General features: G+C 37.9%; 1 protein-coding gene across 2 annotated transcripts in view; it reads left to right on the top strand.

The window, feature by feature from the left end:
- ccser1 (coiled-coil serine-rich protein 1) overlaps positions 1 to 15,090 on the top strand; it is a 105,673-nt gene that overhangs the window by 39,207 nt on the left and 51,376 nt on the right. For both annotated transcript variants that reach the window (XM_026321276.2, XM_026321277.2), the window contains exons 9-10: positions 7,523 to 7,600; positions 12,538 to 12,618. In XM_026321276.2, coding sequence (XP_026177061.1) covers positions 7,523 to 7,600; positions 12,538 to 12,618 — 159 coding nt within the window. The remainder of the gene's footprint in view (positions 1 to 7,522; positions 7,601 to 12,537; positions 12,619 to 15,090) is intronic.

Below are 15,090 nucleotides of genomic sequence, written 5' to 3'. Positions count from 1 at the left end.
AAAAATAGGCAATGGAAAAAACTTTGTTTTGCATTTCTTTTATTTCTATGGGACGATAATAACAACAATCAGCATTCGTTTTTATTAGACCCTACAGTTTTTTGGACTTTTGACTTTTGAAGTTAAACACATTTTCCTTTACCGAACAGTTGAGCGGACCCTTAAAGGGTTAAGTATTGTGTGGTCTTGTCCACAAGTAGGGGTAAAGTGGAATGTGAGATTGACAGATGGATTGGTTGCAGCATCAGCAGTAATGCAGGCATGGCACTGGACCATTGTGCATGAGAGAGGGCTGAGCCAGTAGGCAAAGCTTTCAATTTACCAGTCAATCTATGTTTCAACCCGTACCCATGCTCAGGAGCTTTGAGCAGTGAACGAAAGAATGATATTGTGAATGCAAGCAGCTGAAATGAGTTTTCTTTGTACAGTGGCTAGGCTCTGCCTCAGTGATAGAGTGAGGAGTTTGGACATCCAGAGGGAGCTCAGAGTAGAGCTGCTGCTCCTTCGTGTTGAAAGGAGCCAGCTGGGATTGGTTTGGGCATATGATCAGAATGCCTCATGGACACCTTCCACTGGAGGTTTTCTGAGCACGTCCAACTGGTAGGAGGCCCTGAGGTAGACCCAGAACACTCTGGAGAGACTATATATATATATCTCATCTATCCTCCGAGTGCCTGGGGGTCCCACAGGAAGAGATGGAAAATGCCTGGATTTCTTGCTGAATGTGTTGCCACCACAACCCATTTCCAGATAAGCAGCAGCAAATGGATAGATGGATGGATAAACAGTCCAAAACAAAAATATAAAGATTTGACCTGTAACCAAACCAATAATTTTTCAATAGCAAAAACTATGCAATAATCCAGTCATAGAGATTGATGTACAGGTTGAAAAAAAAAAAAAAACAGTGTTTATGTTACAAGTTATTCCAGTCAAATACTGGTCTTATTGGAAATGAGCATGGAAATTCATTTTTAACTTTCAGAGCACATGTAGTACAAACCATCTATATGCTCTTCACCTATTTGGTTATAAAGTTTGGTGTGGAGAAAATGTGTAATTTGGATTTTTTAGATTATTTTTTTCACTTTCTCACTAAATAATCAGCAAGCATTAAGTATTAAGACAAATTGGGCCACATTCCTGGCCATAAACAATATTTCAAAGACACTGTGGGTTCCTATTGGGGTTGAATGTAACTATTTTAGAAGTATTGTTTTTTTGCAGGTTAGATTAGTTTCAGATTCAGATGGAGCATTTTTTTAACCTAACCAGAAAAGGACTATGGTTTTTCTAAGGGAGAGAGAGACCGATTTAGTAGCAGGCGCATGTAGAGTGAAGCAGCAAAGCTGGAGGAGATGGAAATGAGCAGATGTGTGTGTATGTGAATGGTAAAGAAAGTAGGAGGCAAAGGCCAACCTTTTGACAGAGCTTTTGGCATGGAAAAGAAACAACATAGCTGGAGAGGGCATATTGCATGAGGAGAAGCTGAATATGATGATATAGGTACAATGCAGAGAATGGGACATTGTTCTACTTTAGTATAAGACTGCAGAGAAAGGGGATGAGGGAGAAATGTGAATCTATAGAAGACATGCAGTTAAAAGGAATTCATTCTTTCTGATGACGTTAAGCTAACTCAGTAAAAGAGGCAAAAATGAATACAGGAGTGCAGGAGATGGAGGTGACAGAGCTTGAGTTTGAGGAGTAGGGTGCGGAAAAAGAAAGTGGGATTGAGGGAGGGGCCAAAAAAAAAGAGAGAATTTGTCCTGGCACTTCAGAAAACGACTGTGGATGTAAAAATAATCTACGGTTGCCACGTGAGAGGCTGCAGTGTCACAGTGCGCCCTAGTTTAATTTAGATCGAATGCATATGACATGGTTTTACCAGATTTTGTCCCAGTTAATGGGTTCTACTGTATTTTAGTAGAATGAGGTAAAAAAAAAAAAACCACACACTAGAGTTATTGCCAGAGGAGTATTCAGAGACTACCAATGTGCTGAAAAAAAGTCTAGGACAGCAACTATTGTATCTGATTAATTGACATTTGTGTACAGTCACCATTGTTTCAGCAGACACAAGGAACATCTTTTTTTAGACAGACATTCATCATTGTGTCAAATGCTGTATAATTAGAAATGAATAATCATAATAATAATGACTACACATTTGTAATTATTGACTGTTCTCAACACTGAGGCCACAGTATGAAAATGTTGAAAAGATAAATGTTTACAGGAAAACATATAAAGATACCCATTTCATATGCACACGGTATAAACCTATGCAAACAGGCTATATCATATCATACACATACACTCATATTTAATAATATGCAGCTGCCATTTTCTCTTTCTATTTTTTCAGCTTCACACTCACTTGGGTGGGTAGTTTCCTATGCATACTCTGTCACAAACTGAATTGTGTTCATGTGGGAAAGGAAGGGAACGCAATCAACAGGGTATTTGGGACTTACTATGCTGAATATCTTTTTCTTTTTTTTCTTTTAAACCCTCCATATCTGTGTCTCTGCGATATGAGTTGTTGAGATAAAATCAAAACCTGTAAGAGTGAAATTGGAATAGGCCTTTTACATCTTACTGTAAATTATTCATTACACCAACATCTTAGAAAGTCAGTTTAGTCTGGGGCCAGTTCCAAACACATGTTAGACTGATCTACATTAACACTCTATTTTTTCTTCAATTTGTCAAAATGCCACTTTGTTTAAAAAGGCAGACCAAAAGTTTCAAGGTTATCTAGCACTAAACAGCTGGCTTTCCACAATAACAATCCATGACACCTCCTATAAAGAGGAAAACATGACTCATAATTTGTGGTTAGCTTCCAGGGTTGTGAGCTGTGAGAACAGCAAGAAATTTAAGAAGCTGCAGTGGTAACTTAGAAACAGAAATATATTATCTCTGCTCCTACAACACTCCTATAAGAGCTTTAAATAATAATTCACAGTAAAACATTCAAAGAAGAGTTGCCTACAGTTGTTTGTATATGACTTATTATCTTTACTCCCTTTTGCTGTTCTGGGGACAGAGGAATATAATAATATACTGTACATGAGTGCTTCTGTTCAGCAGACACAACCTTTATCATGTAATATGCAAATGACACAGGATAATAATGACGGCATGTCCAATATGCATCTAAATGCATAGAATTATTTTATTTTTAAACCTGCTCCACAGCATATAGGAAGGTACCGTAATGGGGACCCAGCCATTTGTAAGTTCATTTGTAAAGACAGGTCACAGAGGTTACGTCTTTATTTGTTGCTCACTGTTGAAGTCATGATGTTTTATCTACATGTGCAAATGACACATTTTTCATTACCTCTTCATTTTCTTTACACTGAAGACCACGTCTCGCTCTCTTCTGTCAGTGTGCAAAAATAGCTTTGCTATTGAAGTCAGAAGTATAGTGAAGTAAATAGACAGTAGACGAAGATAGCAGACAGACTAAAAAAGAAGGATATAAACATGGACAAATATTGACGTAGGCAAGGTTATGGTGGGTTATTGTGTATATACTGACAGGTAACAAATGAAAATAAAACACCTTAATGCTTAATCTTTGACAGGATCCTGTTATGCTGTGTGTGTATGATTGCAAATCAATGAAATGTTGAGTGATCTCCTTTAATATATGATGAAACATTTTCTATTGCGATGGGAGTCACAAAGGGTCAGTGTAGGGGTGAATGGTTTCATGAGTATGAAAATGATATGAACTTACATACTGTGGACTTTGCAGTCATCAATCTCAACCTAACTGAACTGCAGTTGTAGTGTTTGGACTAAGGTGTTAGATAACATTTTTCACCATCATCAAAATGCCAAATGAGAGAATATGTTTTAGAAGAATGGCTCCAGTAGAGTCCAGAGACTTATAGATTCAGTGCCAAGGTGCAGTGGAGCTGCTGTGGTGCCACATGGTGGTCCATCATCTTATTAAGACACTTGGTGTTTTGTCTTTTCATTTTGTCACCAGTCTGTACAAAATCATCAGTATTTTCTAATTCAGCCATAAATATAATGTCTTAAATGCCCTATTACAGGATGTGTGTTCAAATGTTTAAGAAAAGACTCACGTATTAGCCAGTGTTCATTTGGCCTGAGCAGTTCTTTTTTTGTCCAGTTTTATATATAAATGCAACATTTTTTTATTAATGTTAAAGGTACACTATTTATTTTTGCTTGGTACTTAAATGTTTTGTACCAACAGGAAATCTGCTAATAGACATAAATCAGACAAAGACAATTTTCATACACATTTTAATAACAAAACATATTTTTATATATTGACAAAAAAGTCTGTAAAATATCAAGAATTTCTTTCTTTTTTGAGTTTTAAGTGGTCACTGCTCTGTTTGCTGGACCATTCTTCTTTTTTTTTCATTTTTCAGTCTGTGAATTTGCTCCTCCATTTCTTTCCTACATTACAAATTTGGGACGATATTTGTCTTAAAAGCACACATTCAAGCATTTTCTTATATGCATGTTGACATTTTTCAATAGTTTTACACTGAAAACATGGTCCAAAGTAATAGATAATAGATAATTTACAGTTTGGGCAGAAGGAAGTGATTGAAAGTTAGGTTTTTATATGAAAAGACACACTCACACCTACAGGCAACCAGTCACCAGTCAACCTGACATACAGGTTCTTGGACTGTGGGAGGAAACCGGAGAACCTGGAGAAAATGCTCAGACCTCTGCCTGTAGTACTTGTGTGATTGTGTTGGTCTATTGGTTGTTTGTGTTAGCAGAATAGATTTTCTTTAAAATCTTCTGACGACATATTCTTGGCTGTGATTCCAGCTATCTTCTAACACACTGTCATGAAACATATATGACCCAGCAGGAATGTGTGGTCAAGGTGAATATACCCTTTGACATCCCAGTCATCTACTTCATGTCACAAACAGCTGTGGTTTAAGAAGTTATGGCAAGGTGATGGCTAACTTGATATAAAGATAACATGGAGAATGCATTTTATTATTATGGTTATTTCTTACACTCCTATCCCCAATTTAAAGAAATAGGCAATTTGTTAAAGTAACGAGGAGGGATGAAATAAACAACCCTCACATTTTCTCAAATCTATATTTTTCAAAAACGTTAACAAATTTAATCATTTCCGCTAACAAGGGGAATGTAATTCATCATCATGCCCTCTTCAACTGGCTGCTGATTGCAAGCATAGAGTGGCCGCAACCGCTATACAAAATCACATAAAGTGGATGCACTCCAATGATTTTGATCAGGTTTATCCCTACTGAGGCTTTTCCAATCACATCAGAAATACATTCAGAAGCCCCCGTTTTTTTTTTTGTTTTTTTTTTCTTATTTTTTTCTCCACAACCTTTTCCATTCTGTTCAGCCTTGAAAAAAATGGTTGTACTGCTTCCCATGAAAGCAGAATCAAGTTTCACCTTTCGGTTCTTTTAAACAGTTTTGTAGGTTAGTCCATGATTGGGTTGCTCGGTAATTGGTATTTGATTCAAGTTATGACAAAGTTAGGCCATCGCATGTTTTGTAATTGTGTCATCACAGTGAGGCCATATGTCCAGTTGCATCTGGATTGAATTATCTTTGTCTTTTTTATCAATTTGCATTTCTCTTATCGCTTATACCCATCTCGATTCTTTCTCCTCAGATTTTAAGGTCTTTTCTCACCCATTAATAAACCACATAAGCCAGTGAAGTTTACATGGATTTAGTCATAAGCCTGTAGTGAACACAGCTACAGTTATACATGTGTGCACACTACATAGATTCATACATGCTGTGCGGTTCCAGCCAGACATTCATTTAGAACAGCCTTCATTCCTAGAGATTAATTTTAGAGGCTGACTAATGCAGTAATTGTCACAGCACGTTAGTGATTTTTCTGTCTCATTCAAATCTCATGTTAATCATTTTTTGTGTTGTGTGTGTGTGTTGTACTAGTAGACAGAAATACATTTATGTATTTTGATATCTCCCTTGTAAAGCCAGTTAAGCAGAATCCATTGGATTCAACTGCTTAGTTTTGTTTTTGTTCATTGTTTTTCTACATTTTAGTGGGAAATGTATTTTTTGTAGTTTTTATCACATGGAAGCATTTAACGAAGCTTTTAACTTTTAACCTCCTTGACCATTATCTTGTACCACGGTAAAATACCCAACACAAACTTCTATATCAATTACTGAAATGAGGAAGCCAAATGAAAAGACTCAACAAACTTTTTCAGATGTGATGCAGAACATATAATGGCCTATCAAGTTTTAGCCATCCAGTCAAGTTGGCCTCACTATTAAAAGTTACAGCAGAAAGTGTTGTCTTATTTACTTTGTTTTAACAGGGTCTCCCGATGTTCCATAAGATGCTGATATTTTGCTCTTCCATGCAATCAAGGCATAGAAAACACACTAGGCTTGAATGCACCTGAGTGTGAGCTGAATCAACCTCCCTCCACACTCAACAAGTGTTTTTATCACCCAGTCAGTGTAACAGTGTTTAATGCTTATTATAATGATTGTTTCCACCCATGTCTAGCTATTTACACTCATCACAACAGTCATGAAACAACACACTAGTGTATTGTACATTTTACATTTTTAGCATTTCTGAGTTTTGAAAAGTGGCCAGCTTGTCGACTGTGTTTGCATCAGAGAGGTCATTTAAAGGACAGTGTTGTAGCTATATGGCTCCCTGGTGGTCTCCCTCTGACTCTCTGTCTGTCCTTTAGCTAGATGGCTCCCCATGGTTTCAGACCATCATGCTCAGCCTCAGGCCTTCTCTGTCCTCTCCATCTCTCTGTCACTGTCCCCCTTTCTTCATGTTTCCCTTCATATTCCTTCTGTTGTCTTGCCCTTCTTTTCCTAGCCGGCTTTAATGCCCTTGAAGAGGTAATGACCGCCTGTCTGTCATTTAGCAGTCTGAATCATTTCTTTTTCTTCTCTCCTTCTCACTATGTCACTCTTTTAGCTACCTTTCCATTTAAGAGTTAAGTTAGATATTTCGGTGACAACTGCTAGGTCTGGAGTCCAGCTACATTTATAATTTTCTGCCTCCCAATGAGCCAGTGTGTAGCCTGGGATCCTCCTGGCAGCATGACTGTTTCCACACTCCAGCCCCGGTCTAAGAATGTCTTGGCTTTGGAAAGCCCAGACAGTGAAACTAAAATTGGCAAACTTAAATGTTTTCTGTTCAGTCTTCAGTAATTTTTAAACCAAAATTGTAGCTTTAATTTTAGTTGAGATACTTAGTTTGTCCATTAGACACAACAAATCTAGACTCTCACTGTCTCTCTCACACACACACACACACACACACACACACACACACACACACACACACACACACACACACACACACACACACACACACACACACACACACACACTATTGTCATCCACTTGGGGCTTGTGTATTCCTTTTGTGGGTAATATGTTCCCTCAGATAAATCACTGTTGTCTGCAGTGTCCTGAATAATGTGCAACATGCTGTCTTTGTGTTTAGGAACCTGGCAGAGAGGAGGCCTTGTTGCAACAACTAAAGGAGAAGGACGAGCTGATTCTCAGACTCCAGAGTGAACTGGTAAGATCCACTTATTAACCCTGTGTAATAACAGGCAGTGTTTGGTTTCGAGTATGAGTGTTAGTAAGAGAACATCCTTACTGATTGACTAGATGGAATAAAATACTTTTTTTTTCATGTAGTCATTTTGTAACTTGTACTCTCATTAAAAAACACTATAAAAAGATGTCTTATATGAAATCTCGAATGAATGAAAGATAGAAAAATTTTCATCTTAACCTTCCATCTTACTTTGTGTCAGAAAGTGGTGCTAGGTAACGTTTGCCACTGCTGCATTGCTATTCAGGAGACTGAATGTTGTCATAACGACTGCTCTCTGGTACAGTACGTGTGAAAGATGTGTGGTTATGGGGAACACACATTAATCCAGTAAAGAGAAATGTTTTTCCAAAATGCTTTTGAGTAACTAATAAAAGAAGCAGCTCATCATCTCAGAAATGGAAGGTTTCGCTTCTAATTTGATCTCTGTCACAGTTTCTTTCTCTTTCTCTTGATCTCTTTTTTTTCCTAAACTTTGAAATGAATAATTAAAACAGCATGACTGTTTTTAAATAATTTGTTTTATAGATATAAATTAATGACTAATTTCCTTTGAAGCACAAATCTTTTCATTCCCTTTCAAATATCCTTCATTTTAGAAAAGGTTAAAAAAAACACTTCACACAACTCTAAAGTTTTACTTTTGTTAAAGCGGCTTTGTTCATTTTCTTTCGTGCTCTGTGAGCCAGCATACTGCAAAGGGTAGAGTGACAGTGCAGACCACAAAAACAGAAATGAAATAAATGTGAGAATAATTTGTAGCTGGCTTGAAGTCACATCATTAGTGTCACATGGCATGGCACCAGGAAGACCATCTTTTTCATCTTTGCTAATATAAACTGCTTGTTCCTGCCAGCTTAATGTAATATCAGAATTATTGAGACTCTGGTCCAGCCAACACAGAAAAATAATTTTCTTGAAAATTGCATCTGTGGACTAGGCTGGTAAGTGCAGAGTCATTCCCGCGTTGGGTATTTGGTATAACCACACCATATTCATGAAATATGCAGATTTAAATGCAAACTATATTGTGTTGTCAGTGTTTATTTCCACCATTTTGGAAGCTTGATTGTTGGATCATTTGCAAAAACGCTCCATACTGCAACATTTTTCATGGTTTGCCATCTACATGTCTGCAGTTTGTCACCTGTTCTATCAAAGCATTGTAATGCGAGCATTATGCCAGGACTTAGCAGGATAATGTGCCAGTGTTATAGCGGTATTATGAGAGATGCCAGTCCAACCCACCGACTTGAGTCTCATTTGGCATCTGTTTGTTTGATTACTTTCTGGCACCTGCATCTCATTTTTCCTGACTCTTCTGTCCTCTCATCTCATCTTGTTCACTTTCTTTGTTTTCCTGTCAGCAGCCCCTGTGTCCTTCTCTTTTTGTTCACTCTGGGCTGTATTCATTATCAGGTGCACCTCTAGTGGATTAAATACAGAATTGTGCACATTTGTAATTTGTATTCAGGCCTATTTTAGACTTACCTAAGAATGTAAATGGCCATTCAGACAGTTACATCCACAGGGACATTCTTCCCAAAATAGGTGGGTCTGGAGTTACCCACAGTTCTGGAGCTTTTTGCACGTATAATATCCATCCAATAAAGATGCTCCTTTATGTCTGTTGCCACAGTTTAACTTTTCATGTAAGAATAATTTCCGCTTCTGAAATTCATGTCTACAGGCAATCTAACATATTGTAGAACATCTTTTTAATTGCAGTGATTTCTTTTGCTGCTGTGGTCCTACTTTTAAAAATACACATAGCAGCAGCTTCAAATAATCTGTAATGAATTTTACACTTTATATATATATATATTTATATATATATTTATTTATTTCTTTTACCAGGAAATGTAATTCATTTACACACTTCAGAAATGAATCATAATAATGTACATGAGCAATTAGAAAAATTAGAAGTTATAGAAGAGATATGAGGTTATAGAAGAGATATGGTGGTAGGCTTCAGGTTAACAGATTTGTCTGGAGGCTGTTTGTACTTATATTTTGAGCTAAAAGCTTTAAGATTATAAAGTGATTATAGTGTTTTGATTCAGAAGGTTATTACTGAAAATTTATTTCACCAAACTGTGTCAGGAACTCTGATAAATGTTTGGGTGTGTACACACAGTGACTGATTAAGAAAACAAAGTGCATTATAGCAATGTCATAGTAATATTTCTTCACTCACTGACTGCCTCTTTTAAACTCTTGGTCTCTCTTCAATCTCTCTGATTGTGAAATGGGAAATAGGAATATAAATTAACATATGTAACAATGAAATGACTATTAATAGATGTCAATCCCCACTTAGATTATTACTACTGTAAGAGTTAATGTGATCAAATGTTTTACCCACCTAAAGAGAAGGGGAAGAATATTAGAAACATATTTCAGTATATCACCCAGTGTGAAACCACCACTAAGACCTGAAATACACTTCATGTATGTACTATATGCTAATGCTTCAAGCTGTGCAGGTGGAGCATTACACCTCTACAGTTACCATGTTTACTACAGTGGCATGGAAATGTTCAACCAGAGTTTCAAATGGTTAATATCCATATGGGTGATGAAATGTGTGAATTCCTTAATACAGCCCATGAAAAGACCCAAACATAATGTGTTCACCCATCTCTCAGCTCTGTCTGACTGTACCAGCCTGTTAAGCCCATTCATTCTTACTGAGCTTGTCCGTCCATCATCTATACTATATTCCTATCAAGGCTTGCAGGGAGTCCTGAGCCAAAGACATACTGTCGACACAGCAAGGTACTGTAGTTTTAGCAAACTACCCAAGGGACTATTTTTAGCTGCAGATTTGATGCACTAGAAGGTACTTATGACAACATCATGTTATACTTGGGACTGAGTCAAAATGAACCACTGTGCATATGTTCATGGTAATGAAACAGTAGTGCTACAGTGGTTCTTTAATGTGTTTTTAATGTTTTTGGACAGTAATAGTGGTCTATGTAAGGAGTAAGCCATATTGTATTAGCTTTTGGATACACAAGTAGACCTTTTGAGTGGAATTACGTTACTGTCTTTTAATAGGATTTGTTGATAACAACAAAAGTAAAAAAGAATATCACCTGACCTATCCTTTACAGTCATTTTCCAAGTCTGGATACATTCTGAGTAATGTCTTCTCTGAACTTTGTGTACAATTCTTTTCACTTCTTCTTCTCTCTTTATCCCTTTGTATCTTTGCTTTCTCTTTCTTTGTCTCTCTCCCTTTCTTCCATATGCTGAAATGGCAACGCCATAAAGAGGGTTTTTTTCCCCACATCACACATAGATCCATCAGTCAGTCTTTAGGGTATACCTGCACATGCACACAGTTGCTGATCAGCCTTTACACTCTCTCTCTCACTGTATTAATCTATTTGTACTTCTCTTGGACATGTTCTGACTCTTTCCACCAGGTGGATCTGAAATCTCACTTGTGTTTTTTAGTCTGCGTATATCTATTTGTATGTATATTAATAAATTGTCTAGTAGTAGGCCATATACTTGCTGCTGCCACCACCTAACATATTTTATCTGGATCTTAAGCCTGTGGAACAAAGGTCATTCTGTCACTATTTCAGAGTTATAAAGTGGTGAATTTTTTAAGAGTGTTTTTGAGGGTGTATCTGTATCTGAGTCTGTAAAAGAGGGGAACAGGAAAACCTTGCCCGCCGCAGCAAAGTTAAAGTGCGACATTTTGAAGGAAAGGGGAGTTCACAGCCAATGCGCTGCCTGCTCTGCCTCCATCTGTAAATCTGCCAGTAAAAACCTATTACTTATCTCCTAGAAGGACTTACTAGCTGGCTGGCAATCACCGGCTATCACTTTTTATGACTTTTCTCCTCTTGCTGTTGATGCATTTTGTTGAAGGGCCATGCTCCAACTGCAACATTTAGCTGTGGAAAGCCTCCCTTGGTGTTCATGTACTCATTGGCTTGACTAATGAAACAGATTTTTAACTCAGTCTGTCAGCTCACTTGTGCTGGATTTGACCAGGATGGTATACATGGGCTTAGAGCTATATCCTAAAGGACGGTTCTTTCATTCTCCTTACCATAAACCTGTCCTTACACCTTGTCTTAATTTGGTTGATTAACTTTAATCAAGGTTAATGAATTACTGTGTTACATAACCACTGAAACTTTTAACCCATTTTGTTCCCCAGTCCATGAGTAGTATCAGAATGATTAAGTAACATAATCAGAAAGTCTTTCTTATATAGAGGAGCTACAATCTGCTTCTTCAAAATAATCACATAGAGGTAACGTGGGAGCCTGCAAGATCCTGGTCAAAGTAAAAGTGCTGTGTTTTGAATGAAAGGGCCAAGTCGCTTCTATCTACACCTCTGTCTGTAAATCTGCCCAAGGAAACCTAATTATTATTGCCTAGAAGGATCTTTCTAGTGGGCTGGCTAGCACTAGCTGTCACTTTTTATGAAGTTTTCTCAGCTGGTACACTTTGAGAAGGGACCCAGCTTCAGTATTTGGCTTTAGAAAAGTTGTTCAATTTGGCCCAGTTTTATGACCTCTTGGGTTTCCAGGAGAAGTAGCTGAAAGGGAGAAAGGTGTTTGGGTTGTTGAGGTTGTTTAGAGGTGTGTGTGTGTGTGTGTGTGTGTGTGTGTGTGTGTGTGTGTGTGTGTGTGTGTGTGTGCGTGTGTGCGTGTGTGCGTGTGTGCGTGTGTGCGTGTGTGCGTGTGTGTGTGTTTCCCCTTTTGATGGCTGGCTAAGCATGGAATCCAGCTGTACTGTGTGTTGTGAGTGGAGGCAACACATAAGTCTGCTGGGAGAGTATTTAGTTGTTCTTGTTTATTTGTATTTGATGTTCCTTTTTGTGAGATTTTGGCCACAGCTAATGACAGTGTTTGTTTTGTATGCAGGACAGTGCCAAAGCTGCCCTGAAGATGAAAGACTGCCAAATGACTGACCGCACAACACAGACGGAACACATGGGGCCAGAGGTGAGCTCACACTTTCTTTTCCTCTGTCAGACACACAAAACAATGCTCACTGCATTTCTAGCACTGAAATTATACTTTATGTAAGAAACCCTCACTCAGTGGCTACACATCACTAAACGTTTAAACTAACAATCTTTACTGCAGCCCTGTTACTTGTCTCTCCTCCTCTCTTCGATACTACCCTTTATGTTGAGCCATGGCAGCACTCCTCTTTTTTTTCCATCTCATCAACAGCATCTTTTCACGCCTAGCCAAATATCTAATCCATCTTACTCTTGCAGGTGCACTGCAGTGACATTCATATTATAGTCCACTACCTTCTCCTCCCCACCTTCATCAAATTCCCTCTATACTCAGAGAGAGGGCTGCTTCCTACCTGCCTTCCTGGCTAACGCCCACAGCTGACATGGCCTCTTTGGCTTCACTAGGGTCTGACAGTATGGGAACGCAGCAGACTTTATGGATGACTGTCTAAAAATGGCTGCCTGTAAAGGAAACAGGAGCAGAGTTTTGGGGTCTGCTTCTTTGTCTCTTCCTTTTTCATCTCCTCTTCTGTTCCAGAGGTTCTTTTATACCTTTAATCCTGCTGTGTATAAAGTTGGCAGAAAACATTGTTAAACGGGGGAAGCTGTGTCATACTGTGAGCGAGTGGGTGCGTAATACTCACACTAACACACACTGACTTGCACACACACATACAACAGATAATTTTGACTTATACAAAGTCAAGTGCAAAGTGAATGCATTATTTGCACGTAATAAAAATAAAACTTCATGTATGTGCTGCAGAACACTAAATAACTGTTGCAATACTGTCATTTTTACTTTAGTTATACACAGAGCACTTACATTATAATACTAAGTTCTAAATGGCTTGGTTATTGTGATGATGATTGCAATCATTTGCAGTACATAGACAGAGAGATCGAGTGGTGGAGAGACCTGGAGACAATTCTGTCTTCATAAATCAAGGTTTAAGGTGCAAAGACTCAACTGCTCCATGCTCAAAATGACCCAATGTTGGTACAGTGTGTCATTAGGAAGTCACAGCAAACTATTGTGCTTATTGTCAGTGGATGTGTTAGAAACTGTTAAAGGTACATTGGTACTTTTTTTTTTTTTTTTTCCAAACACTGTTTTCCCTACCGTAATGTTCTGAGGGTTTTGTGGTGGAGTAGAAAATGTCATGGAAAGACACATAAATGAAATACACTAACATTGAAATAAGCAGTTAGGCTTCGTCTCTTCTTCACTTTGCTGTTGACTTGGCGTGTTTTTGCTCTAAGTGAGACAAAAGAGGGATTTATATCCAGTTCATCTTGGCATGTGATTGCCTCCAACACCTTGATTTTTACTCTGTAATTTTGCAGCCTGTGTAAAACATTGAACTTTAACATGCTGGTTTGATAAGTGGAGCTTATCTGTGGTTATTCTGCAACATCCAGGTAGTGGTGGAACAAGATGTGATTAAGATATTCACAGTGAATCTGGTGTGTCTATCTATGCTTTAACAGTTTCTGCCACTCAAATTAGAAACTCAAGAAGGAACCATATGTGCTGCTCTGAGATGGTACCGCAAGGAGTTAGTCAGCTGAATGGATTGGCCCTAATGCAAACTGTTGTTGATAAAAGATGCTGCTAAGAACCAGTCCTTAATCTTTGCTGGATTTATTATAGCAATATTTAGTTATGAATATGCAGTAGAAAAATATGAAACAGTTAAATAATATAAAACACAAGTGTAACAAATAAGAAAACAGTCAAATTGCTGCTTTATTTTAAGAAGTTACATGTGGATTGGGTGTCCACCAAGAAAAATCACTTTGCACAGTGAATCCATGTCTGCAGATAGCTGAAAATGCAGTCAATCTTGACATCAAAATTGCAGTACATTACTAAATTGCTAGTGACACTCCCACTAATTTGACTGCTTTTTTTCTGCTTTCACTACAAGTAGTCACTAAAACAGGTGCAGGCAAAGAAAACACCTAACTATGCCTCAGAGTAATAGTACTTTGCTGACTGTGTCCACGTGAAGTTAAGGAACATTCGAGCATAATTGTCATCACTCTTGATTTTTTTTTAGATGTTTTTCCCCCTGCATATAAAATCTCTCTCTCTGGTTCTTGCTTTCACTTTCTCACACATGCACACAAAATGACATGCTCACAAAGCCTCAGACACTGTGCTCCATTTGCCATTACTAACTAATGCATTTCTGTTAATCTAACCTGAAATGGCCTCAGATAATTCTATGTTTCTTGGTATTGGAGGTTAAAGCAAGCAAAGGTGTGGGTTTGTGCATACATTAGGTGTTTGTTTGTAAATTTGTATGCATGCCCATGCATTTGCCTATGCAAGTGTGTGTGTGTGTGTTTTGTGAAACTGCCATTAGTCCTGGCTTTGGACAACAACGTCAATAAAAAAGCTGCTGAAAGTGTCAAAGCACCTTCAGTCAAATAGGTTGTTTTT

Source organism: Mastacembelus armatus, chromosome 9 (assembly GCF_900324485.2).
Source record: "Mastacembelus armatus chromosome 9, fMasArm1.2, whole genome shotgun sequence".
In the NCBI taxonomy this organism is placed as follows: Eukaryota; Metazoa; Chordata; class Actinopteri; order Synbranchiformes; family Mastacembelidae; genus Mastacembelus; species Mastacembelus armatus.
This window is presented reverse-complemented; position numbering and strand designations above follow the sequence as displayed.